We start from the raw sequence: 25,227 nt of genomic DNA, 5'->3' as shown, positions 1-25,227 counted from the left end.
AATTCTGATTTCAGGCAGCCTTTTTGAACAAAGCCTAAGAGAGAAAGTTATCTGTACACTTCCAGTTTTGGAGCTCAGTATAGTTTTTTTAGAGTTCAACCAAAACATTTTTTAGAGTCCAGGCAATAAGCAAGTGTTATAGGGAAAACAGCGGGGCAAGTGGGGTAAACATAGGTTCATTTTGTTACCATGGTTAGCACCCAGCCACCGAGCTGCAGAACAGGAAGGGCTTTGATCACCTGCAACAATGACGAAGTGGAAATTGACAGAAAAAGAGAGAGAGAAAAAAAGAGGGAGAGACGTCAAACAAGAGGTATTTCAGGAGTTCGTAACCAATTATCCACTCTGAAACTCTCAGTGTTGTCAAACCTCAGCCCACGCACTCCAAAAGAAAGAGAGAGAGATAGAGAGAGAGAGAGAGGACGGGCGACAATCAGTACAAGAAAGAGAGCGGAGAGAAAGAGACAGAGTATGATACAGAGGAGAGAGAGAGAAAGAGCACTGGTGAGGTCTAATCTACACACTCGCTTCTCTCCTAAATGTCAGTCTTATTCAAACAGATGTCAGGGAGACTGGGCCACAGAGCTGGATGGAGTAGGTGAGCTCTGAGCATGCATGCGGCTCTCTCTTCCTGGCGGCAGCTGGTTGGCAGGCTCTGTCAGGGGGCAGCACTTGGGGGCCTCGCAGCCCCGGTGAGTGGGAGACAGGTTTGATACAGCATGACACCTTACTTATTCATGCCCTCTTATTAGACCTCCGCACTGACACAAGGGATTATGGGAAGATTTTTTTTTTTTTTTTTTTTTTGCAAGCCGAGATGAAGTAAAGCCAGAAAAACAGTGCAGGGACAAATCAGCACTGCTGAGCATGCTGGTATATGGAGATGAGGTACACTGATGTGGCGATCTAAAGTTTCCCCCATGCATTTCCTACTAATGTCTTTTGGCATGTTTTTCTTATCTGGCTTTTCTAATGATGCTGAGGTTTTTTTTTGTCAGTCTGTATACAACATATATCTTACTACATCCCAGGAGGATTTCTAATGACACAAATGGGTTTATGCACTGTAAGCATGCATGGACAAGGACTTTGGGAAAAGAGTGAATTATTGGGGCCATCGTACGAGGCTGTTCTGGAAAGCTATAGCAGTTATAGACACTCGTCTGCCCGTCCTTGGCATTTCAATTTGACGTAGCACCTACAGCAGGTGGTCTGCTTCTCCTCCCTTGGGTCAGAGCGATTCATCATGGCAGGATGGAATACGTTAACATTAAGATTATGTTAACCATCCTCCAAGGACCCAGAGTCTACAATCAATTTTTGTAATCAGTGACTTATGAATGGTAATGTGAATCCAATATGAAAACCATTTTGAGGTGGAGACCTACAGAAGGGCAATAAACTGAGCCAAATTTTACAAATGTTACTTCGGCTTTTATGTTGTTGAAGGAATAGTTCACCCAAAATGTTACATTTAGTCCTTCTCACACCAAATAATGCATGACTTTTTATTCTGTGGAACACAGAAATATTATTTTTGAAGAGAGTACTGTTCAAAGTATGAAAAGTACACAAAAAAATAAAGAAAAATTTTTCAATTAAGACTTTTTTTAAATGGCATCGATTCCATATTAATTCTCAAAAACCGCGAATCAATCTTTTCCGGTATTTATTTCAGCAAACATTTAAAAGAAGATCTGATTAACGTGAATCTTATCATTATTCTTCTTCACTAGATGTCACCCTTACTTACCTCGCGCAATGTTACAAACGAAAGCCTGTCATTCATTCAGCGCTTATCATGGCGGAGATACTGTTGATGAGAACCAAGAACAAAGCCATACGCGTGATTCGCAATGCTCACATGCTATAGGAATACTTTAAATCTGCAGGAGGCATTTGATATCACGCATAAGGCACCATGATTCCTCAATCAATGAATGAATGGTGGATGGAGCAGTGCAATAACATACACAAATACTAGCTTCTGCTGTCTCACTATGATGATATGAATACACAAATATCTTCTCCAACTGTCACTTCATTAGCATTTTACTGTTTCATTTGTGAAAACTACCGTCATATTACATACACAGCAGCTGCAAGTTCCTCACGGTAACCCGTCAAAATTAAAGTTTAGTTTAACATTAAGAAACTTCAGAATATATTACTATTTAGCAGTTAAGACTCAATGCTACTACTGCTAATACATATTTAATCTTTATTTTTAAAGGAATAATCACATTTTTTTTTTCTTTGAACAGTAAACCTCTGTTGTGCAGCACCTTGTTTGCCCCCCAAAAAAGGGTTTAATTTGCAATTGATTAAGATAAATTAAATGAATGTTTTATGCCTTCATCTGATTACCAGAATAATTAAGAAGAACATTTTATAGGGCCCTATTATTGTTCAAAAAAGGACCCTATACAAAAAAAGAATAGGTTTCTTAACATCTTTTCATTAATTCACCATTTGTAAAATCATGTTTACTGTTCTTTTTTTTCGAAATATCAATAGCATTTGTATTAAAACTATATTCAGTGAATGTAGTATAAAAAAAAAAATCGTGAATTGAATCGAGAGCTTGCAAATTAAAATTGAATCGAATCGGGACATCTAAATCGATACCCAGCCCTAGTTCAAAGGTCAAAAGTTTGGGGTTATTTATTTATTATATTATTGATGTTTTAAAAAGTATGGAACAGCACCATTAAAATATCATAAAACTACTTCAAATGAACAGTGCATTATTCAAGTCTATTGAAGGTGAACAGGTTTATTTGAGGAACAGACTGAAACTGAAGCTACTTTATGGTGCTCTTGTATCCTTTTCAAAGCAAGAAAGCTCTAGAGCACATTCTTTGTACTTCCATTAAAAAATTACTACAACAACAACAACAGGTTCATATTTAAAAACCTCTCCATTTGTGTTCCACGCAAGAAATTTCATTCAGCTTTGTAATAACATGAGGATGAGAACATGATGACAAAATCGTAATTTGTGGGTGAACTATTCATTTGAAGGCAATGTGAAATGTAAAGCAAGTGGAGGTGCAGGTATAAGCAAGTATAACAGTCTTACCATTGCGTGGGGTTCGTTTCCTGCGGTCACGGAAGGCTGCTCCAGACTGCAAGGCCTCCATCAGATTGTCCATCACCCCCGTCTCGTCACCTTCTGTAGAAAGGACAAAGTTGCCTGTCAGAGCTCAGTTTCATGTACAGTACAACACATTCAGTAGCCAGGCTACTAAAAACCGAGTGTGGGAGTAAAAGGAAAAGCAAAAACAGAACAGCAATAAGGCAAGGCAAATAGGGCAGAGGGTAAAGAGAACAGCGCAGCTTCCTAAATGCATGAATGCTTCGAGGCGGCAGCTAACATATGGAGAGAAGCCAAAGGATAAAAGTGTTCACTGATGGCCATTGACAGGTTTTCACTCTGCGACTTGCACAGGGGAGCTAAATGCTCTTTACCAAGATTTAGTGTGGAGCCGCTCAATACAGGGGATTTTTATCATTGTTCGATGACAGTGGGATGTGCATCGAAAATAGTTGTGCCACCGAAGTGCAACGCGTCTCCGCTGCAAATGAGACGTGCGGCTCATTGATAAATTGCAGGGAGAAACAACCACATTCAGGATTTATTCATTTCTCTCAGCAAAATATGGAGGAATATCTAATACAACATTTTATTTAATTTTTTTATTAAATCTTTTTTATTTAATTTTTAATTTTTTAATTTAATCTTTTTAACTGGCAACATTCCAGAAATATGATGATACCCTTGCAGTGTGATGTTATAAAGACCACACCTCATTATGATAATGTATCAATTAAATAAACACATAATTAAACATTGTTTTGTAACAATTTTACTAAAGAAATATACACACACACACATATATATATATATATATATATATATATATATATATATACACATATATAAATATTTTTTTCTATATATAATTAAGATATTATTAAATCATATTTAAAATATATTTAAAATGTAAATAATTCAAAACATCATCATATAATCAATACAAAATCAATAAATATTGATTAAATATCAGATTGCATTTGTTCCCTCATTCCTTAATATGCAGTTGTATTCTTCCACAACTTAATATAGTGTATTACCTTGACTTTCACTTGTAAACTTTTAAAGTAATTTCTTTTCTTGCATGGGCATATGGCGCAGAACATCTAAAGCATCGGTCAATGATGGGGTTCAGAAATAATCTTTGGGTTTTTTATCTGGGTCATCTATCTTTACCCAGCATTAATGAGACTGAGGGTCCCCCCTATATCATAGTGGTCCAGCAGAGGCATGATTTTAAACTAGAATCATTACGGTGACTTATTGTTGCATGTGGGATCGTTTCATCAATTCTTTTGTGTACACGATCGAGCCGTTCTGTGGAAATATTTAGTGAATGGGTTGGGATTTGATGTCTGCCTTGGCAGAGAGAAAACGTCTGTGGCGGAGATGCCGGTAGCTTAAGGCAGCAGTTTCAGGCGTGTTAATCAATCTTTTGTTTCCTCGCGCATTCAAAGTAGATGACAGTCAGCAAATTGAATTTATAAAGAGGAACAAAGTTGACACGGCTAGATAATTAATTTCAGAAAATGCCACACACTCGCTACACTGAGGCAGAACTGCACAAGTGCATTTTCCGCTGGAAGCAGCAGCGCGAATACTTATACGTTAAACAACTGTACAGAAAGGCAAAATATTATGATTAAAAAGAATAAACAAACAGAAGCAGTGGGATACAATGAAATTAAAACGATGCATGTTATTTTCGAGCCTGGCTTCTACTGTATCGTTTTATACTCAAGACCCTTACTCAAAAATCAAAGCAGCCGTTCACACAGAGTGCTGTGTGTGAACCCAGATTAAATTAAGCTAATTAAACTAGCTGTTCCAGAACAAACCAGAGCAGAACAAGCATAGCTTATCTCTAATTGCTCTTTAACACCTTGGCAGATAGCTTTGCTCATTGGTTTAAACCAGGACATGCATCTTGCTGGCTCCTTCCAGTGAGCTTGCCATCGTCCTCTGAAAGCAATGACAGTTCCTAAAGTAGCTGCATTCCAAAGTTTGCGTCCCCAAAACATGTCCACATCCATCTGACGCCCAACTTGGGTGTTCAGGGGGCAGGTAAACATTTATTACAGGCACCATGATTCCGGAAACTTCTCGACAGCCCTCATTTCCTTCGTTTTGGAGACCTAGACATCACAAGGGGCACCTGACACTTTGATCAATTTGTCCTACTTCTTGCTTGCTTAACTGTAACACAATTCATCATCTGCAATAGCCAGGACAGGAGAGCTGGGAAGGCTGGGTTCAGAGGATCTCAGACACGAGAAAGCAAAATTACTAAAACGGGAAACACGCTCCCAAGCGACCCATGACTGTTCCATTAACAATGTCCTGTTGGGCCATGCTTCCACAAGAACCAGCTGGACTCTTGATCTCTCCACATGGATCTGAGAGGAACTGCCAGAGCATGTGGTCTACATTATTTCTATCTCATCAGTGTAGGATGTTTTAAAAGCAGATAATCTATTAAAGAACTGGAAAACAACTGGAAAACAGATGATGTCTGATGCAATATTATTCAAGGAACACATTTAAAGTTAACTCTAAGATTAATCAACAACACTGTGCCTTTTTTGTTTTGTGGAAGAAAAAAAAACTTAAGACAAACAGTCAAGGAAACACAATAAAAGCTAACATTTAAAACAACTGAACAAACACTACATATTTCATATTATTATATTGCGAGTGTGAAATTAACCAACACCAACCACCAAAATCACAATTGCCAATATTATAATCATGTATTATTAATTTACACACTCTTTTGCTAAAGAAAAAATAAGTGGGCTAGCAACAAATTACTCATGTAAACACCTTGATACAAGACGACTGGGAAAGTGACATCGCTTTTTATCCCCTTTGCTGTCACCCCCCATTTCACCCCCTCATATATATATAGTTCTTCTGGATTTAGTCTGTGTATATTTATATACATAGTTCTTCTGGATTTAGTCTGTCTCAGTTTGTTCTGTTTCTTCATGTTATTCCAGACAGACTGGATGATGATGAGATCAGATCTCTGTGTGGAGCATTGGCTGTTGTCAAACTCCTTGTGCAAACAAAAATCTCACTGGATTATTACATTTAATGGCAATAATTATGTTTGGAAATGTAAACCGATATTTACTACTGACACACTACAGCAAAACATAGAAATAACTGACTTAAAAACATTTTTGGTGAAAATACTAGTGGCCTAAGACTTTTGCACAGTACTATATCTATCTATCTATCTATCTATCTATCTATCTATCTATCTATCTATCTATCTATCTATCTATCTATCTATCTATCTATCTATCTATCTATCTATCTATCTATCTATCTATCTATCTATACACTGTATATTTAAATCTATAAACAATTATGTTGCTGTGGTAAATGTTTTTAGAAACACAATGAAGCTAAAGTCTACTCTTGCTTAATTATGAAACATTTTCTAAGACTACGTCTAATGTGTTTGGGAAGTCGTGGCCTAGTGGTTAGAGAGTTTGATTCCTAATGCTAGGGTTGTGGGTTCAAATCCTTAAGCAAGGCACCAAACACCCAATTGCTCTCATGGCTCCCAGGGTGCTGCAGCATAAATGGCTGCCCACTGCTCCGGGTGTGTGCTCACTGCTGTTTGTGTGCACTTTGGATGGGTTAAATGCCGAGCACAAATTCTGAGTATGGGTCACCATTACTGTCACGCCACTTTCATGTCTGGCCCGGAAAACTGGCCCATTAATGATTCTGTTCTCACCTGACTAACTATGAGACATAATCCTCATTATTTCTTTATCATTATTATTTTGTTTTATTCAGCCATTATTAGCCTTTACTCTGGCATTACAAGGTTTGCCAAGCCACACCACTTTGATCCCAATATACTATTATCAAAAGTCTTTAAAAAATGACCTTAAAATAAAATACATCATAAAGCATAATTGCACAACAGCAGTTTAATAAACAAGAGGTTAATAATGAGTATTTGACATTTTATACACAATGTTTTTGTGTATTTTTTGCTCTGACATTAAAAACAATTCGAAACAACACCACAGAAAGTTGCTTTCAGCTTCTCTGTGGTGTTGTTTAGTTTCTGAATGAATATGGGCAGTAGACAGATTCAGCAAATCATTCTTGGGTTTTTAAATGACCCATTTGACTAAACTCATAAAGACAGTCACATGTTTCACTCCTGAAAGAATCGTTTTTTTCGAATTAACTTGGTTCAGGGAATGAAACTCTGACTCACTCATCATTTAAATTTTTCATTCATAAAGGAATCTGTGTGTTTGAATGAATTGGTTCAGTGAATGATCCGATTTACTTATAAAAGACACAATGTAACAATATAACTTTCATAAATAATACCTGAAAATAATGCACAGACCGACAGTCTTTGCAAACACAGAGAGATTATTTATTAAAAATATATGGATAAATATTAATAATTATTGATATTTATTGCTGTATTGGTGCATATACAATTTTAAATATAATTTTTCCTTGTGTGAAAAACACTTTTTGAAATCATGTTTTGATTAACAAAATTTTGCTTCTGGTTAAAAATATGGTTTCTCTTACTCCTTAGGCCATATCTGAGAAAAGATATCATTATTAAGATTTAAGTTACATATACATATATAGTGTTCCTGCAGCTCAAGTGGTAGAGCATTGCGTTAGCAAGCAAGCAAGTGCAAGGTTGGGGGTTCGATTCCCCAGGAACACATGATAGGTAAAAATTGATAGCCTGAATGCACTGTAAGTTTGGATAAAAGCGTCTGCTAAATGCATAAATGTGTTTACATAAGATATAAAAATGTTTAGTCATACCACCCAGGCGTATTTGCAAAGAAGTGTTTCAGACAACTAACTTCAACAACATAAAGTGAACTCTTGTAACCGCTAGCCTTGTATCTTTATCATCTCGGTTGTCCGTCCCTTTCTGCCACCTATCTCTTTACTGTCTGGATATCAGGTGGTTCTCTGCCCCTCAGGCTCCTGCCAAATGTACCAGAAATGCCCTGGGGCCCTGTTCAGTCTCTCCAATATATTTATGGGTGCACATCACATTTTTAATTAGGGGATAACAAGCACAGCCCTCTGCCAGAATTGTGAATTTAACACATCAGATTAGCTTCCCCAACAAGCACCCTGGCATAGGGTAGGAGCTTATCTTCCACGGCACAGGAGGAGAGAAACTGGGGAGGAGAGAAACAAAGTCAAGTGTCACAATGAGTAAGAAGAGGCAGTGGGGGAGAAGGGTTAGTGTGTTAAAACACAAGCTTGTGTATTCTCATAGTGTGTGTGTAAGTGTGGCATCACAACATCTGGAGGACTGAGTCATGGAGAAGGGCTGCTGGAGCGAGACTGCGCAGGTCTTAAAACCCCCAGTGAGACACTCAACGGAGCGGACTGGCTGACATTTATTTATTTCTACAACGTATGCACGTGCACGCTCGGCCTCACACACTCGCTCTCTTCCTTTCTCACAGCTAGTATCAATACCACGCATCTAGTAATGCCTGTGTGCCACTGTATATGTAACTGGGCTTTGCTAGAACACTGACTTTGCAGCGAATCATCAGGATTAGGAGATTACGGTGTATATGAAATTGCTTCATACACCAGTGTTAACAGAAGCAGAAACTGTTTTTGTTAACAGAAGCAGAAACTGTTTTCATCTGCTGTGTCACAATGGCATGACCAGGGTTCAGTCTGTTTAAGACTGAGGCGGGCTGAGGATAAAAGGTTACGGTGATGTATTCATCATACATTAACGCCAGTCGAGCGGAGGCACTTAAAAGAGCCAGATGTCTTTCGTGTCACTAAACTGCCAGTCAAATGCCAAATCAGCTTTGAAGAACATAAATTCCTGTAAATAAACAAAATGAAGCAGTATGACTACTGAAGTACTAAGTTGCTAATTTATTTCATAAGAAAAAAGCAAAATAAATACATTTAAATCGAAGTTGTATTCACTGTGGCTCTTTATTACGAAATAAAAAAAAGTTACTTGCAGTTTCTTTGTTACTGTTTGTAAAATCTACTAGTAATTTCTGAGTGAAAATTGCTTTTTTGCTCCTTTTCTTAGTGAATATCAATTATGCAGCAGTGTCAACAAGCCCTGTTCATAAACTCAACCTGCTATCTGTCCATAGTGTTGAACGAAAACAGAGGATCGATTGAGAACTCATTTTCTGTTGGTTCTCAAGAAGACAATTGCTCCAGGGAGGATAAAATGCATAAATCTTTCGCCAACAAAGATCCGTCCAGAGGACATTATATCTATTACTGTGTCCTCCCAGTGACCGGCCTAAAGCCATAGACCCCAAGCTCTCATTTCCACATTAATAAAAGCTAAAAAGCATCTTTCACCTCCCTGCTTAAAAAATATGATCAGCATCCACCATCTTTGTCCCTTCTTGTCCTTCAGTTTTTTTTTGGAAAGCATGTTAATCTATGTGTCACCCTGGAGATATGCACCTGTGCAATTAACCTTGTGCATACGTTGTGAACAATGCCTTGCATCGAGGAGCCAGGTGCATCTTGGACTTGTTTCCCTCCTGCCACTCTTTGTCTGAGAGATTCCCTTTCACCGCAGCAACTGAGAGTGCATTAGCAGCAGAGTCAACAGTCCTGCCGGTTCCAGCCTCGCACCTGTTATGAGGTGCTGTCTCTCTGGAGGATATGACACGAGATATGACACTGTGACCTGTCAGCTGGCCTGCTGGACTGAGAGCTTCAAAGCACTCCGAGAGAATGAGCCCAGACTCGGGAGTAATGAAGAAGATGGATGTGGCACCAGACAAGCATTTTGGAGCGTTTTGCTGGAACAGCTTGATGTGAAAACCCACTTATGTCTGTGTGTAATTTAATTAGGGATGCTCACACATCCCCTCCTTGAGCGGGGCACTCCCTCTTTGAGTTCACACAGGCGCCAAGGGGTCTGGGCCTCAGACAATGAGGAGCGGAAAAGGGGACCAGTGAGATTGGCGTTTAGAGGTGGCCAGAACAGATAACTACTCCTCCCAGCTTATGTCCATTTTTCGTTCAATGCAGTTGATTGGTCAGCTGGGAGGAGCTGGAAGTGGATTAGATGGCATGGCTAGAAACTCCGGACAGCTGCATATGCATGAATAGATAGTAAAACGAAAACAAAAATAAAGTGGATGGATGCTGGATGGCTCTGCATTAGAGGATGTCAAACATGCTTGGTTTGGGAGGAGGAGAAAGGCTAAAGTGTAAACTCCAGGAGTAGACCATCATACAGCATGTCTGGCTTTTGAGAGGCCGATGCATTTGCATATTCAGCTCACGAGGAGAAATAAAAGATAGCTGAGCTCTGTTTTACGTGCTCCACATTTTTCTTGCCACCTTTCCGTATGCTAATGAATCTCCACAGTGGTTTATCAGGTTGGTGATGCTTAGTGATTGGACCCTGCTCTCCTTGCCATCGGCTTGCTGAGATCACAGACCACATGAGCCTGGCTTATCTGAGAATACACTTCATAAATCATCCAGCAAGTCCGGCACTTACTGTATCTCATAAGGGACGAGACAAAGTGCTCACTGTCTTTCTTGCTATAGTGTAATCCCTATGTATGACAAACAAAACACCTGTGTTTCAAGCACTGTTGTTGTCCTTTCCAAAATCTGTCATAAATTTTCTTCTCTGAGGATTTAGGCTTTGAAAATGCAATGTCCGGGCTCTGTGTGGTGAGCTTAATTATTTTTGAGTGACTGCGGAGTGGCTCTCCAGGTCTGAACTCTCGATGAGGAATTATCAGAATGCAGACCACCCATGGCTGTAAATTAATGACATGCAACAGCGCAAATGTGTGCTCGGAGAGTGGGAGGGTGCTGGCAGTGGAGGGATTCTCAGATGTATCCACTCATTTCTGCTATGACCTGAGGGAGAGTGGGATAAATTAAGTTAAAGAGGCTTAAAGTGATTAGGACATTTAGTGCTACCCTAATTAGGGATGGCTACACAAAGCCAGCATTATAAAAAAGAGGGAAAAGTTTCTTATTTAAGGGAAAAAATTACATATATTTGAAGATGGAAATATTCTCTGAAGGAAAATCGGGGAGATGAAAATGAACATATTACAATTGAATAATCACGGCTGCTGTGTCTCTTCATTTCAGAATGTATAGTCAGACAGGAACATATTAAATAGGAATATGGCGGGTTTCCTGTATGTCACCATGACTTACACAGATGCTTATCTTCATAAATCAATGACTTCGCTCCTCGCACGTTAGATATTTAGAGATGGCTAACTTTAGAGATGGCACGTTAGATATTTAGAGATGGCTAACGCATCTCTGGCCAAACTGATGGCAAAATTCACAATGCTATCCTCGCCTTAAGGCACACGGGCATCTGCCTGCTGATACGGCACAAGCTAATATGCAGTTATTTATTAGAATTGATGAACTACAGCAGATAAGCTTGGCGCCCTTGTTGGCGTCTTTCAAGGTAATGACAAAAAAATTCACAATGCCAGCAGTCGCACGCTCCAAGATTTCCTGACTGGAATTTGCTTATGCTTGGGAACCAGCGGGCTTTAGGATGTAACGTGGCATTCTTCAAAAGAGGATTGAGCTCCCTGACAGTGGGTGTAAATAAAACTGAAGAGCTGATGGGGAGCACTGATATGCATATAGGACAGACGCTCATTTCTCGGCACCGACACTGAAGCCTGCAGACAGCATAGATTTAATATGATAGTTAAAATACAGATAATGACATGCCATAGTCGGCTCAGCATTATGCAATGGTACTTATCTGGTCCACTTATTCATAATGACCAATGTGGTAGATGGAATATCTCAATGACTAATTAAAAATCGGAATGATAATTAGAGGAGAGACAGTGGGGTGTGTGGCTTCTCGTGGTTTTCTGTTTGCATCACACAGATTAACATATTCTAAAGCCACGACCTTTATCAGAATCACCTTTCAATAGTGCTCAACAGACTGGGACAGGGCTATTTAGTCTGATTGCTTATGACAAAGTGTTTCAAATATATCTGAAAACATTCTTATTATAAAATTCAGTTTGGTGCCATTTTTGGTGGAGAAATAACACTTCACAGAATACATAAAGATGCCCAAAAATATAAGTGCACACAAATTGCACTACACACAGAAAGAACCTATCAATTGTATGTCTGTAACTGAGAGCGTTGAATTAATAGTAATGGGTTATAGAAAATATTCAGACATAAAGAGCAGTATTCATTCCGAGCAGTATTCATTCTGAGCAGACAGACTTTATAAAACTGAGCTCAATCATACAGATAACGACAGCTATCATCACATAAAAAAATATTCAAAAGAATACACTAATCTTCCTTTTAGCCCTTTAATCCTACACAATTTCTTTCTAAACCTTTAAAGGGATCATTTGTACTGTCAGACTGGAAAGTGAAGCTACTTTCTTCCTGACTCTAGCAGAAGTGTGCCAGTCTTATTTAACAACATCATTTATTGCACCGTCTGGTTGTTATATGGCGCATGAAAGATGTTATTCACGATGACTCAGCAAGTGACCGCAAACAACAACAACAACGTTCTCCGTTTGGCCTAGAGATTTGAAACACCAGCCATGGGGAAAATGACAACACGGCAAAATCGAGTCGAATATGTTGAGAAAGATTTTTAGACGCCAGTAATCGAACAGAATGAGAGGACAGATTTTCTCCAAAGCCTGTGTCGTGTTTTTTACTGAACGGGCTCAAATTAACAGATTTATTGGACAGGGTCAAATCTGTAACATTATATCCGTTTAATAATAAGACAGCAACTATGTAAATAATAGGGCAGCACTCACATGCAATATAGGGGTTTATCCAACAGTGGGAAAGGACAAAACCATACAGCTACACTTCACTAAAAATATGGCAAGAACAATTTCTGTGTTTTATGGAAGCCCTTATTCCATGCCTCATTCGGCTCAAACACCACATGTGGCCACAGACACCTGTAGTGACCCTGAAACAGCCAGCAGGCTGAAAGACGGTAAAGACAGGCACACAGGAAGTCATATCATCTCTCAGTTATGCTTCGCAATGAGTGAGACACTCTGTATACAGCATAGTTTCATATCCTCTGGCAAAATGGCTGCCCTGCTAGCACAAAACATATTTTCCTAAAAAAGATAGAAGGATTAGGTGGATTTAGGCCTATTTTACATCATTCCCCATTTACTTTCAGTGGGTTAAGTAATTTGGTGAATGCTGAACATCTGGTCAGTCTAAGAGAATATGGAAATCCACTTAGAGGAAATTAAAACAAATGGGGGGCCGGGTAATGATTTCATGAGCAATTTCCCATATTAGGATTTCTAATACTTTACAAGAAAAACAGATTTCGCCCCACTTGCCATACACATCAATCACGTGGCACTCAAAATTGCTCGTGAAACCTTGCAAGGACACATTTCCAGACACCGTCTGTGTGACTTTAAAAATACTTTAAAAAATGAAAACGGTACAGATATTCATTTGCCCAGCTCCACCATCCCGTCAAACACATCCTCTTAACCCTAAATGAATTAAACCCTCATTAAAATTGCATCTCATTGTTAATCATGTGCATGTGAAGGGCATTAGATATCAATTTGCAAAATGACTTCAAAAATCTCTTTATAGAAATAGTCCTTTGAAAAGGCCTTAAAAACTATAATTAATCAAAAGGTTAGACACAGGTTCTAATGAAAGAGAGCTATGTGCCAAAAAGAGAGGATATATATAGAGAAAAATGAGCAACACAAATTTTAAAATACATACATTTGTAATTTAGCTTATTAATTCCTAAGAAAACACCAAAAATGATTTTATTTTCAGTTTAGACATCCAAACGAGCCTCTGAATGCTGTTTGACTACAATGTTATTAGGTTAATTAATGTTTTTCTAAAGCGTAAATGTATTTTTTAAACCGCTACTACCCAAACAATCATCATAGTTTTACTTATATTAATTTGATTAAAAAAAAGACAAATCATATTATTTTTCTCTTGTGGAAAGAAATAATGTTTACTGAAAAAAAAGAACTAATTTGAAAGAACTACACTTTTTAATATCCTTCTGTAGATGATCGTAAACAGCAGGTGATATCTGTATTCAAGTTTGAGGGAATAAAAGACAGATGCTGGCAATATGGAACGTTAACAGAATATAGCCAAGCACAAGACAATTGTCTAATTCAAGAGGCAGAAGGAATCTGTAACAGCTTGCCTTAAAGCATAAATACACATTATATCGTGCTTAACAAACATCACACTTTATGAAATATTAGGCAGTCTGCAACATTTCCTAAGAACCAAATCCACATATAAGAATGATTACTGAAGGATCATTTGAAAAAATATAAGTACATATATACATGGAAACAGTTATGTTAGATTGTATTACCATTTCACAATAGTACTGTTTTACAGCATTTTTGACCAATGAAAGACTTCTTTTAATAACATTAGTAAAGTTTCATATTTGAATGCAAAAAAGGCTGATCTGTTATCTAATGCATCTGAATGTCTGCAGAGCCAAATGCACAACGGAACTCACTGACACTCTTTCTCTTTAAATCTAGTGATGACTACAGCAGTTCAAAGATAAAAGTCTTTTTATGGGCTCTGACGCAGGGAAAGAGCTAACTAAAGATAAGGTATTCTTGACTGCACTAGAGGGTTTGTTAGCCACTGTCTTTCCATCTGCATTATTACGAGCTCAGCATTCAATGCGGTCACTTCTTAGGAAACTAGCATGCTTCATTCATCCTGCGGAAGCACACAGAGTCGAAGTTCTACATGTCATTTTCTCAAATGTAAGGCCACAGTAAAACGCTGGGCTCAACGTGACATTTTAAGTTGTAGCTTGTGAAAAAAGCTTTTGGCCAGAGGCAGGAATTTCTGTCTCATTGTAAGGATCAGAATAGCGCAGTGCAGTGAGTACATCGTATCTCTCATGGCAGGAATTTGCCCTGAATTTGCAAGCTGCATTGAGACATCTTGACAAATTTTTCTTTCTTTTTTTTTAAACTGAACCACACATTTCTTTTCAAAACGCACCATTTACAGGGCTGATATGTGCATAGCTACTGAAATTTGGCGCATAGAGGACAATTTGTTTTTCATATCCAACCAGTTTTGCTGTAATCTAAACTGAATTAAGCTATTGTCGACATGGCCTCTTTTCATCTCAGAAATGAACTGAGCAAGCTTGCAAAAACTTAATAGTTAACTCTCAACTCCATTTACTAGGCCAAAGGCAATCCGCCAACCCATTATCTGTCTGCTCTACAAAAGCAGTGAACCTGCGATGCTTATCTTTACATGTGACCTACATCTTCTCTGGCAGGGGCCTGTCAGTGCAGCCTTATACTGATGCCGATTTGCTCTACACTTTCATGCAGCAATGGCACAAATGCTCCAGCAAATAAAACACATAGAGGGCCAAAAATGAAAGCCAAATGTGAGTGAAAAGCAGCGGTGGGGGGAATATGAAAGAAAGTTTTTCGGCAGTTTCCATTAAAAATAAATGTTAAAAATGTGATATGAACAATAAAAATAACTATAAATATTAGCACTGTAAATGTACAGCTGTTGTAATAATAATAATAGTAATAATAATGATAAACCAAAATTATTAAATACTTTACGGTTCAATTGAATTTGACTGATTTTAATAGATTTTTTTTATTTGAATAATTTTATTAAATAATAATAAAAATAATAACGATCATTTATTCTGGCGGTATTTTAAACAAAATAATGCACATACAGTTTTACGGCCGGTTGTCACCCACCTTTTGCAGGTGGGACAAAATGTTTATTTCTATTTTCTTAAAACAGCTGTAATGGTTATAACCGCTGAAATCCCTTTGGTTCCGGCTGGATTTCACACTGGTATGTTTGTCATTGTAATTAACATCACTGTCGTCAACATTTACTTGACAGATATCTTCATATTCCTGTCACTGTTTTCTTAAACTGCGACAGTTACTAAACAGAGACTTTTTCATTAAAACATTCTCAGCCCATCTAATCTGAGTGTACATTTAGCCCTGTCCCTCCATCACCATCACCACCCCTGCAGTGCTTAGAACCATGTGAAATCGTGATCTGGGCTGCAGTCGGGCCCCGGAGGGGCAATAGCGCTGTACCTTTGTTCATGTCAATCAGCTGTTTCTTCTTCTGCTGTCTCTCTAGTTTCTCTCGCTCAGCTTTCTCCTTTGCCAGCTTGGCTCTCTTGATCTTCTCCTCCATCTCCCTCTTCTTGTGATTCTCCCGCACAGCATCCTGAAGTGTCAGAAAGAGAGAGACATTGAAATTAGAGGGCAAATTAGAAGACTGTGGAAGAGAAAAGAAAGAAAATTCCAGCACAATTCTACCACTGAAGAAACCCTATAGACTGCACTCTATAATGTGGAGTGATAGACTAACAGTGAGTGACAATGGCAAGTCCAAACACAATGAGCTGATAATGCTGATCTGCAGTCCCACGCTGAATCTACACCTGCAGATCTCCACAGAATTCAAACCTCTGGCATTGGTAACATATTTAGATTAGGGTTCAGGATGTACATGAAAACAATGATACATTTGATACATTTTAGCACCCAACACACATACATTCTGTATATACCTATAAATAACTTTAAATCCCTTCCTAAATTGCAAAATCTGCATGGAAAATGTTAAGCAAGTTCACACAATTCATCTCAACCTGCTTAAAGTCTAAAGGCACACAGTTTTTCTGAGGAGATTTTCTGCTTACAGTGGAAAAAAAACAAAAAAAAAAAACAATGAGTGTTGAGAAAAGGAAGCAAGCAGCGATTGTCTAATTGAACATCAAGATGGCTCCTGATACTGCCGTTGTCCCCACTGAGCTACAATCTCCATACGCGTTAATGTGAAAGCAGAGAACATATCGTCCATCCTGGATATTTCCAGCAACTGAATGCCAGGATGTTGAGGTGGCGGCGATGCTGGCTTGGCTCCGGCGAGAGGGAGAGAGGCCTGTACACAGAGACACAGAGATATCATCCTCCTCCTCTCTTCTTCTGTAAATGCCACGGAGGTGTCAGGCGGGATGAAGACATCGAGAGAGCTAGACGGGGACGCTTAGAGGGCACGGAGACACAGCAGAGAAGAGAGAATAAGCCACTTCTTCTTAACCTTTCCAGCACAGCAAAGGTCTCTTCACCCCAGGCCTGCACCACTAACCTGACAGGCCTTGTCTTAAAGGGAGGAATAAGCGTTTTGTGTATGCGTATGTGTGTGTGTGTGTGTGTGTGTGTGTGTGTGTGTCTCATTCGTTCTTCGTACAACATAATGAGTGTCGACAGTATGGCCCTTTCAGACTCCCTTAGGGTTTCCGATGTGCGTGTCATGTTCGGTTCTGAGACACAAGGAACATGGCTCCAGTGTGGGATGAGAAAAGTACAGCTCGACATGGTGGTCAATAGTGAATCTGCCGTCAAGCCTGAGAAGAGGAACCCATACGCTCACTGTCATTTCTTGAAAGGACAAGGACAAGGACAAGGATGAACAAGAGAGAGAGAGAAAGAGAGAGAGAGATGCACCTGTTCCAAATCTGCATTTTGCTGCAAAACTATAAGTCAGCAATGAATAAACACAATACTTGTTCTAATAAAAAGTAATTGAGTCAGCATGCATATGGCTGTCCTTCAGAGAGTGCGAAAAGGAATTCTATATTCATCTATTCATGGCACAGAGTGACAACAAACATTAGCATAGATAATTCTTCCTGTTATTGTGATTTTGCATTTTCAAATAGAGTATTATGAAGCCACTGGATCATGGGTCTCCAAAACTGACAGTTCAATCTCAGTCTTGTAATTGGAGATAGCATCAAACTCATTGTCAAATGTTAGCTCCTTATTGAAAAATCATTTACTCATAGCGACAAAAATAAATCCTGCTGGCAAAAGTTTTTATAAACAAATAAACAATTTTGACTGCAAACACGATTACACAACATAATTATCTTACTCTCATCAAACATGCAAAAACCCTAATTACCATGGCAACAAACATGTTTTCAAACCTTTGCCTGATCCCAATCAGCTTGGGGCAGTATTTATGATTTTATCAATTTTCTTAATTGTGTTTTAGGTATTAGGAAGCTTTACATGAGATAAACAATACCCAGAGGGAGTACTTTTGAATAGCATTCTCATGGCGCAAAACGTCGGCAGTATTGACTACAAAGGAAAGAATTGCATTAGCATAAAGCAAGAACGATGGTGGGATGCGTGAAATTTGCTGTTTCTACATGCAGCACATACGTTTGCTTAAAAAGAATCAAATGCACAGTTTAGACTATGATCGTGTTCTCGCTCAAGGATGGCCCTGAAGAGCATACATCCGAGCCACACAGTCTCAAGCAAATTTGTTTCTTGTGGTCACAGTGCCTCTGATTGTTGCAAATTCAAATCACATCCCCATCGGTCCTGCCTGCCAGGGAAAGCTGATATCTCATGGCTGCAGATACGCTCTATGCAAACGAAAGGTAAAGGTTAGTAAAAATAAATAAATAAATGATCGAAGTAAACAGGAAGGATTGAAATCCGCAGGAAGTCCTGTGGTTGGCAGTGGTGGCCACCAATCAATACGTTAAGGCAAATTAGGCTGGCTAATTGTGTTTGCACACTAAATAATCCAAAGTCATTAAGAAAGCTGATTACAGGGGAAAAGTCTTCCTTAAAACTCTTTTGGTTAATTAGAGTTCTCAAGATGGGTTATTTAAAAATGAGAGAGATGGCACTCAATCTGTCCATCCTTAAAAGGACGGTGTTGTAAAATAAATCATTTATTTACACTCATGTCTTTTCAAACCTGTATGACCAATAAATAAATAGATATATTATTTCCATCAAAAAGAGTTTTTCTTTTGTGTTCTGCAAAAGAAAGAAAGTCACACATGTTTGGAACAACATGGAGGTGAGTAAACTAATGCACTAAATGCATTTTCATTTATTTTTGGGGTAAATTATCTTTTTAAAACCCAAAGTTAGTAGATGGATTTGTATTAATAAGAACAGACACACAAAATATTAACAATTTACAAATGCATCCATCTTGAGTGAAGAAATTGTGGGAGGATTTGATAAAATTTTAGTTGGATGAATCACCAACTAGATCTGCTAATATGAAAGACGATGATGAACAAGAAATTTAACACTACATTCTAACACTAATCAACACAACGTATCCACCTGGGAAAAAGCACATTTCGTGTAAAAACTCTGTCTCGAAATCTCTAGATTGGTGAGGCGATGCTCGGCGGGCTGCTGTCCTCAGTAGTGTTTGCTCTACTCTAGGAGAGGGATTGCTGCGGAATTGAATTTGCCAATATGGACTCCATCTACCCCAGGTGTGTTTATGCATGCTGGCAAGCACAGGATAGGATGGTGTCCTTCCAGACAGCCACTGAGGACTAGACGTCTTTGTAAATATATTCGCTGGGTACATGTGCAGCAGCGTGACACTAAGGAAGCGTGCTCTTGCTGCAATCCTGCGTTGTGGAGGTGGCTTTGTAGTCTCTTCTGTTTGCCCAGCTTCAGAATAGAATATCTGAATAGCCTTGTCTTATGCACTCGGACAAAAAGGGCGGTTCATCCCACAGCCAGGAGCTCTATACTTCATATTCATATTTTTTTTTTTGGGTTGGAACCATCATATATGCATTGCCCTACATGCAATGCATAAACACTTGGCTTCTGTGAAGCGAGCGAGAGAAATAGAAGACAAAAATCCACACCACAGATGGGCGTATTTGGCCAACACAAAATCTACACTAACTAAATCACATTTGATGATATTTGAGTTATTTATTTGTTTTTTGGATCATATCCCCCATTAGTTTTCAACAGGCTGTGAGAGGCCTACAAAACTGCCAAGAGTGAGAAGTGGCCGATGTCGTATGTGTTGACTCAAATATTAGACTACTCTGAAGGGACACTCTGTTGGGTTTAATTGCGATCACTCGCAGACGCTGTGCGACTGAAATGAAAAAGCAGCAGCGATGACATCACAATTTCTATTACTTGCATCATCATTATCATTATTCCCAGAGCTGTAATAATAGATAAAGCCAATGGCCCTCGATAACTGTTTTCTGCACATATTCACCCAGAGATGCACGTTCACTAATGCACACACATGTGTTCTATTGATTAGCTGAGTCACACTTGTCATGCACCGTCACCGTGGCTCAACCTCTGCCGACTTTATTGGAGTAATCAGTGGCTCACTCAATTAACAAGTGAGACTGTTAGTTCATCACCATCTGCTGCGCTTTGATAAGGCATTAATACACTGATATTCACCCACAGCCGCTAGTCAGGATTACATACAGAAGACGAAGACGCAGTGGGAGGTTCTCTCTCTCTCTCTAGCTCAACTCTGGATAAACTGACGGGACAATCTGAAACAAAATTCATGTGCTGAAATCAAATTTAATTTCTATTGACCCTGAAAAGAAATACAGTTAATGGATTCTCTTAACTGAGTGTGTGTGCTTCATGAGAACTGGCAGGTGAGGCTCTTTTGTCACTCAGGCAATTTAACATACAGCAATGTGGGTCATTTCTGAGGATGAATGTTGACAAAACTATGAGATGCCATAAATATGCTATGGTGAAACGCATATTATGTGGGGGACTGTATCAGGAATACAAAATTCTTTAAAACTTTTTCTTTCCCATAGAGTCACACAGTACATTTGCAAATGTGTGGCTACCATCATGTCATAATCGGACATGACACGACCATTAATTTACTGTATCTAGGAGTATTTGAGGCTTTTGGACCAATAGGATTTTACAGTGGGTGGGCCTTCGAGGCAAAACCAAGTGACTGACGAAATGTTCTGTCTCTGCCAGTTACAGCCAACAGCATTTACTGCTTGTCAGTTCAACACATTATGCCTGGTTATGACACAAAATAACAATCCCAGCATACATCAGAGCTCTCTTACTAATGCATTATAAGCTTGGTTGGCCTTCTGGATTTTTTACATAAAAGAAAAAAGAAAAAAAAAGAAAAGGAAAAAAAGGGGGAGTAAAACGCCACAAAGGGAATGATCCCGGTGCCACTGGACATCCAGCTATGTTTGTGTTCTCCACCAGCTCTGCTCTTCTCAGCATTGAAGTCTAAATCAGTGATAACTTATTCATAAAGAGTTATTCAGTTGAGAGAATAATTTATTTTCATAGATGCTCCTTTTACAGCCGTTCAACACTGCATCCTGGAGGGAGTGCCGTGTAATGTGTGTTGCTAGGCTTTGATCAGGGTGAATGAAAGTTAGTTTTTAGATATGCTTGTGAGAAAGTGTGTGAGAGAATCCACAGACAAGGAGAACTTGCCATTCAATGTAATGGGTTTTGAAGACTTTGAGAATACCTTCTGGACATTGTGTTACCCCCCCCCAGCTCCAACCCCTTTTTTTCTGGAGGGGAAGATGAAATATAGGCAGAAGTAGGAGAAATGAGGAAACACTTAAATATATGTGTACAAATCATTTTTTTTTATTAATATTAACATTAATATTAATATTTTGCATAAAAGTTTTCATAAAGTTTCATTTGTATAATCCCCAAGACCAAAAGAGCAAATACAAGTCAGGCTCGAAGTACCTAAAAAATATCAATTAGCAGAGAATCTCATATCTTCTTTGTACAGTGAGATGTACTTGAAACGCCTCTTTTGGTTTCACGCTCAGTCTGGATAAATCCCATCCTATCAGCAATAACCTAGTCCTACCTGCCTAAACCCCAAGCTGGGATTGTATTTTTTTTTTTTTTTTGGACAGGGAGGAGGCATTGCCTTGATATCCACGAAATACAGAGGTTAACGGAACTCTGAAAGGATAAGAAGCTTCTGAGACTCTTTTATCTACATAGAAGCCACACATTTGGTAATACATTATACATTCCATTCTCAGCACAGTTTATGTATGCTTTAATCTGCCCAATAAGCCCGTCCTTCCATCTCCTCACCCCTGTGAGGAAAACGTCTTTATCAAATGTGATAACATAAGCTAAATCACCACATGCACTTAAGACAAGGCCAGCAGCTTTAGTTTAGAGCTCTTAAAACTATGTACTGATAAAAACGCTGTATACGTACGAAGAAGAGAAAGCGATGAAGTTAGAAAGAGAATTGTGCTCTCACATTCCAAGTTATAGAAGCTGTCAAAGCAATCCTAAACTTAATCATACTGCTATCCAGCAACCCTGACCTGTGCCGTCTAGCTGTGCAAAAAGCATTGGAAATATTAATTAGAATATTATCTGCACTTGCTCATGAAGACTCTTTTCAGAAGCCAGATTTATACACATTAGAGAAAGAGCAGAAACTATCCGACTCTCTTCAACCTTGAGGAGTGCAAAGAGCAGAAGAACAAAGCACTCTTTTGAGGATAAACAGGTGAGAGTGCTGCCGTACTCACCATGAAGAGGTTGCGGAAGTTAGCCAGGTCTCCGAAGAAGTCCTCGATGCTGATGGTGTGGGGGTCGAAGGCGAAGTAGCTCCCTAGGCTCTCGTACAGCTTCTGCATGTTCTTGTGCATGGTGGAGAGCTTGTCGTACTGCTCTCGCGAATATTTGGAGAAGCCGTGAGAAAGGATATGGTTAAGGAAGGACAAGCGGTGCATTGCAGCAACACATGAGCTTGTACAGTGATGGATACACATGGACAAACAAACCAACTAGCTGCCCTCCAAATACTTTAACAAAGAAGTCACCTATAGAAAATTTAGAAAAACCACTGCTTCTCTGCAGAGGTCAAGCGAGACAAACAGAGGCATTCAATAACCCCTCTGTCTAAGTTTGGAGTCATTGGTGCACTGAGCTATTAGCACAGGTGCAAGAGTGATAGAGGAGCGTAGTCTGGGGGACTAACACAGATGCTGGAGGGAATAGCTGATTGCAGTCATTGTTGCATTGTTTTTCCCAACAAGAGCGGTACGCCGAACCCCGTGAGAGATGCGCTCTGTAATTTAAAGAGCAGATGAAGGTAGGTTCTTTCACTGAATGGCTATTGACAGCTCCTGTCGGGCATGTGCTATCTTGCAGCTCACGAGGCACACGTGGACCATCCATGGCCTGGTAAACTGCACGCACACATGCAAACAAACAGGTAGCACGCATCAATAGAGCCTCGCCTTCTTTTTGCCACATGCTAATAAAGCTGCACACCGTATGTAGACTGTGATTTAGCTACACGCATTCAAGCCTTATTTCCTGTCGATTGTGTTTCCTGGATTCAAAGCAGTGCGGATTGCCCAGGTTTGCCCTTTTGAAGGAATAGAGAGGCTATATCATATCCACGCCTGGCATTTTATTCAAGCTATTTATATCAACTGCTCAGATGTGAGTCGGATTGTTTAACAGCCATTATAGGATGCGAGTGCTGTAACAAGAACAAACGTTTGCAACAGGTTGAATGGAATCTTCTTTCTATTTTCTGATGAAAATTGAGTTGAGAGGGAGGGTTTTGACCGATTATTAAAGCTGAAGTGTGTTGTTTGTCAGTGTTATAATACTTTCTCTTATCCCAGTTTAATACGTAGAGTCGACAATGCCAGTTGTAGCTTACATCGTAAGCACCGTGGCTCTGCAATGCTGCCACAATATTGTTTTGTTTGTTCGAGTCAGACTATCTGTTTGTCAACCAAAAGCAGATGGGAAGAGTGTTTATGAAACCTGCATGAAAAATGATTATTATTTATTATTACAAATCCATTTGGTGACATTAGAGGCAGAAAAACATTTCAGCTTGAAAAGAGCTAAATTATTATTAAGGTTGAATTCTTGTCCATCATGCATTTAAATTTTTTTCTGCTAAATATTAGGGTGTTTAACAGAAATTTTAAATTTGAAAATGAAACATTATTGCACAATAAGATGTAAGCCTAAATTAAATAATACACAATTTTTCTGTGACCTTTCTCAATATTTTCCTTGAAAAAAGTTTTAAGTTTAATTCAATACCAATTTCAAAATATATGAAATGTTCATAGGAAAGCTGAAACACAATTAAAAAGAGAGAACACAATAAATGTACATTTTATTGATTGTTGGTGTAATTATCATTCAATCACCTCTTTAACCCATTTTATCATTCCATCCATCCAGCAATGTAAAAAAGCCTTTATATTTATATGTGTAATATGTGCACTAAAATGAATAAAGAGTAGAATAATTAGAGCATGAGAAAAATATAAGGGTTAGTGTATACTCTTTTATATTGCTACGGCTTACACAAACAATACTCTATTCTCACAGTCCCAGCCACTCACTGAACGGAAACAGTGTTTGAGTCTGAATACCTGCAATAGTGTCTGAATGTGTGTACGTCTTTGTCCTTGGGGCTGCATTTTATGAGCTCTTTTGACAAGCGCAAAATGACTTCCTGTTTCTTTTAAGCTGAAAAATGAAGCAAAAATCCTCAACAGGTTGTGCAACGTTTTCAACCCCACATACTTTAATATCTTGTATTTGAGCATGCTCTGCTTAAGACGAGGGATGTGGATATAGCAAAATCAAAGCAATAGAGCTTTGAGGTTTGGTCTCGATTGGATACACTGCCAAAAATACTGCCTGTGCCTGAGAAAAAGTGTTCGAGTATATGTGGGTGTGTTTGACAACAGCTCATCACAGTCATACGTAGTTCCACTGGACTGGGCCGAGCCCTCACCGGCTATTATTTCCACATCAAAGATTTGTCACATTGACAACGGCTGACATGCACGGTCCAATATCAATCCCGGCTTCTCCTCCAAAAGCAATTCCTTCAACTCCTTCTCTTGCTTTTTCTTTGCCTCAATCTCGCTCTCTTTTCTGTTACCTCTGTAAGAACTTTCAAAGTATACTCTACACGCTTCTTTGTCACCCGTGTCACCTCTGCTTCACATGCTGGGGTGGAGAGAAGTTCCTGGATAAAACAATATTCGCTACCTTCTCCAAAGCAACCGCCGTCTGTTGGTTCTCTCTCTGTCTCCCTCTCCAGCTGTACTCAAAGCACAAAACGAACACAAGTTTCCCCAGCAACATGCATATTTCACTATACAGAAAGGTTAGCATTTCTCTCTTATA

At 39.0% G+C, this 25,227-nt stretch overlaps 1 protein-coding gene across 1 annotated transcript in view; it reads right to left on the bottom strand.

The window, feature by feature from the left end:
- The window catches only part of diaph2 (diaphanous-related formin 2), a 393,291-nt gene that overhangs the window by 40,094 nt on the left and 327,970 nt on the right, over nucleotides 1-25,227 (bottom strand). Inside the window, exons 26-29 of the mRNA XM_059515857.1 lie at nucleotides 22,581-22,745; nucleotides 16,267-16,402; nucleotides 3,083-3,175; nucleotides 189-239 (exon numbers count right to left, since the gene is read on the bottom strand). Of these exons, the coding sequence (XP_059371840.1) occupies nucleotides 189-239; nucleotides 3,083-3,175; nucleotides 16,267-16,402; nucleotides 22,581-22,745 (445 nt within the window). The remainder of the gene's footprint in view (nucleotides 1-188; nucleotides 240-3,082; nucleotides 3,176-16,266; nucleotides 16,403-22,580; nucleotides 22,746-25,227) is intronic.

The sequence above is a fragment of the Carassius carassius genome, chromosome 29 (genome assembly GCF_963082965.1).
Source record: "Carassius carassius chromosome 29, fCarCar2.1, whole genome shotgun sequence".
NCBI lineage: Eukaryota > Metazoa > Chordata > Actinopteri > Cypriniformes > Cyprinidae > Carassius > Carassius carassius.
Note: the sequence above shows the minus strand (reverse complement) of the source record. Positions and strands in the feature narration are given on the sequence as shown.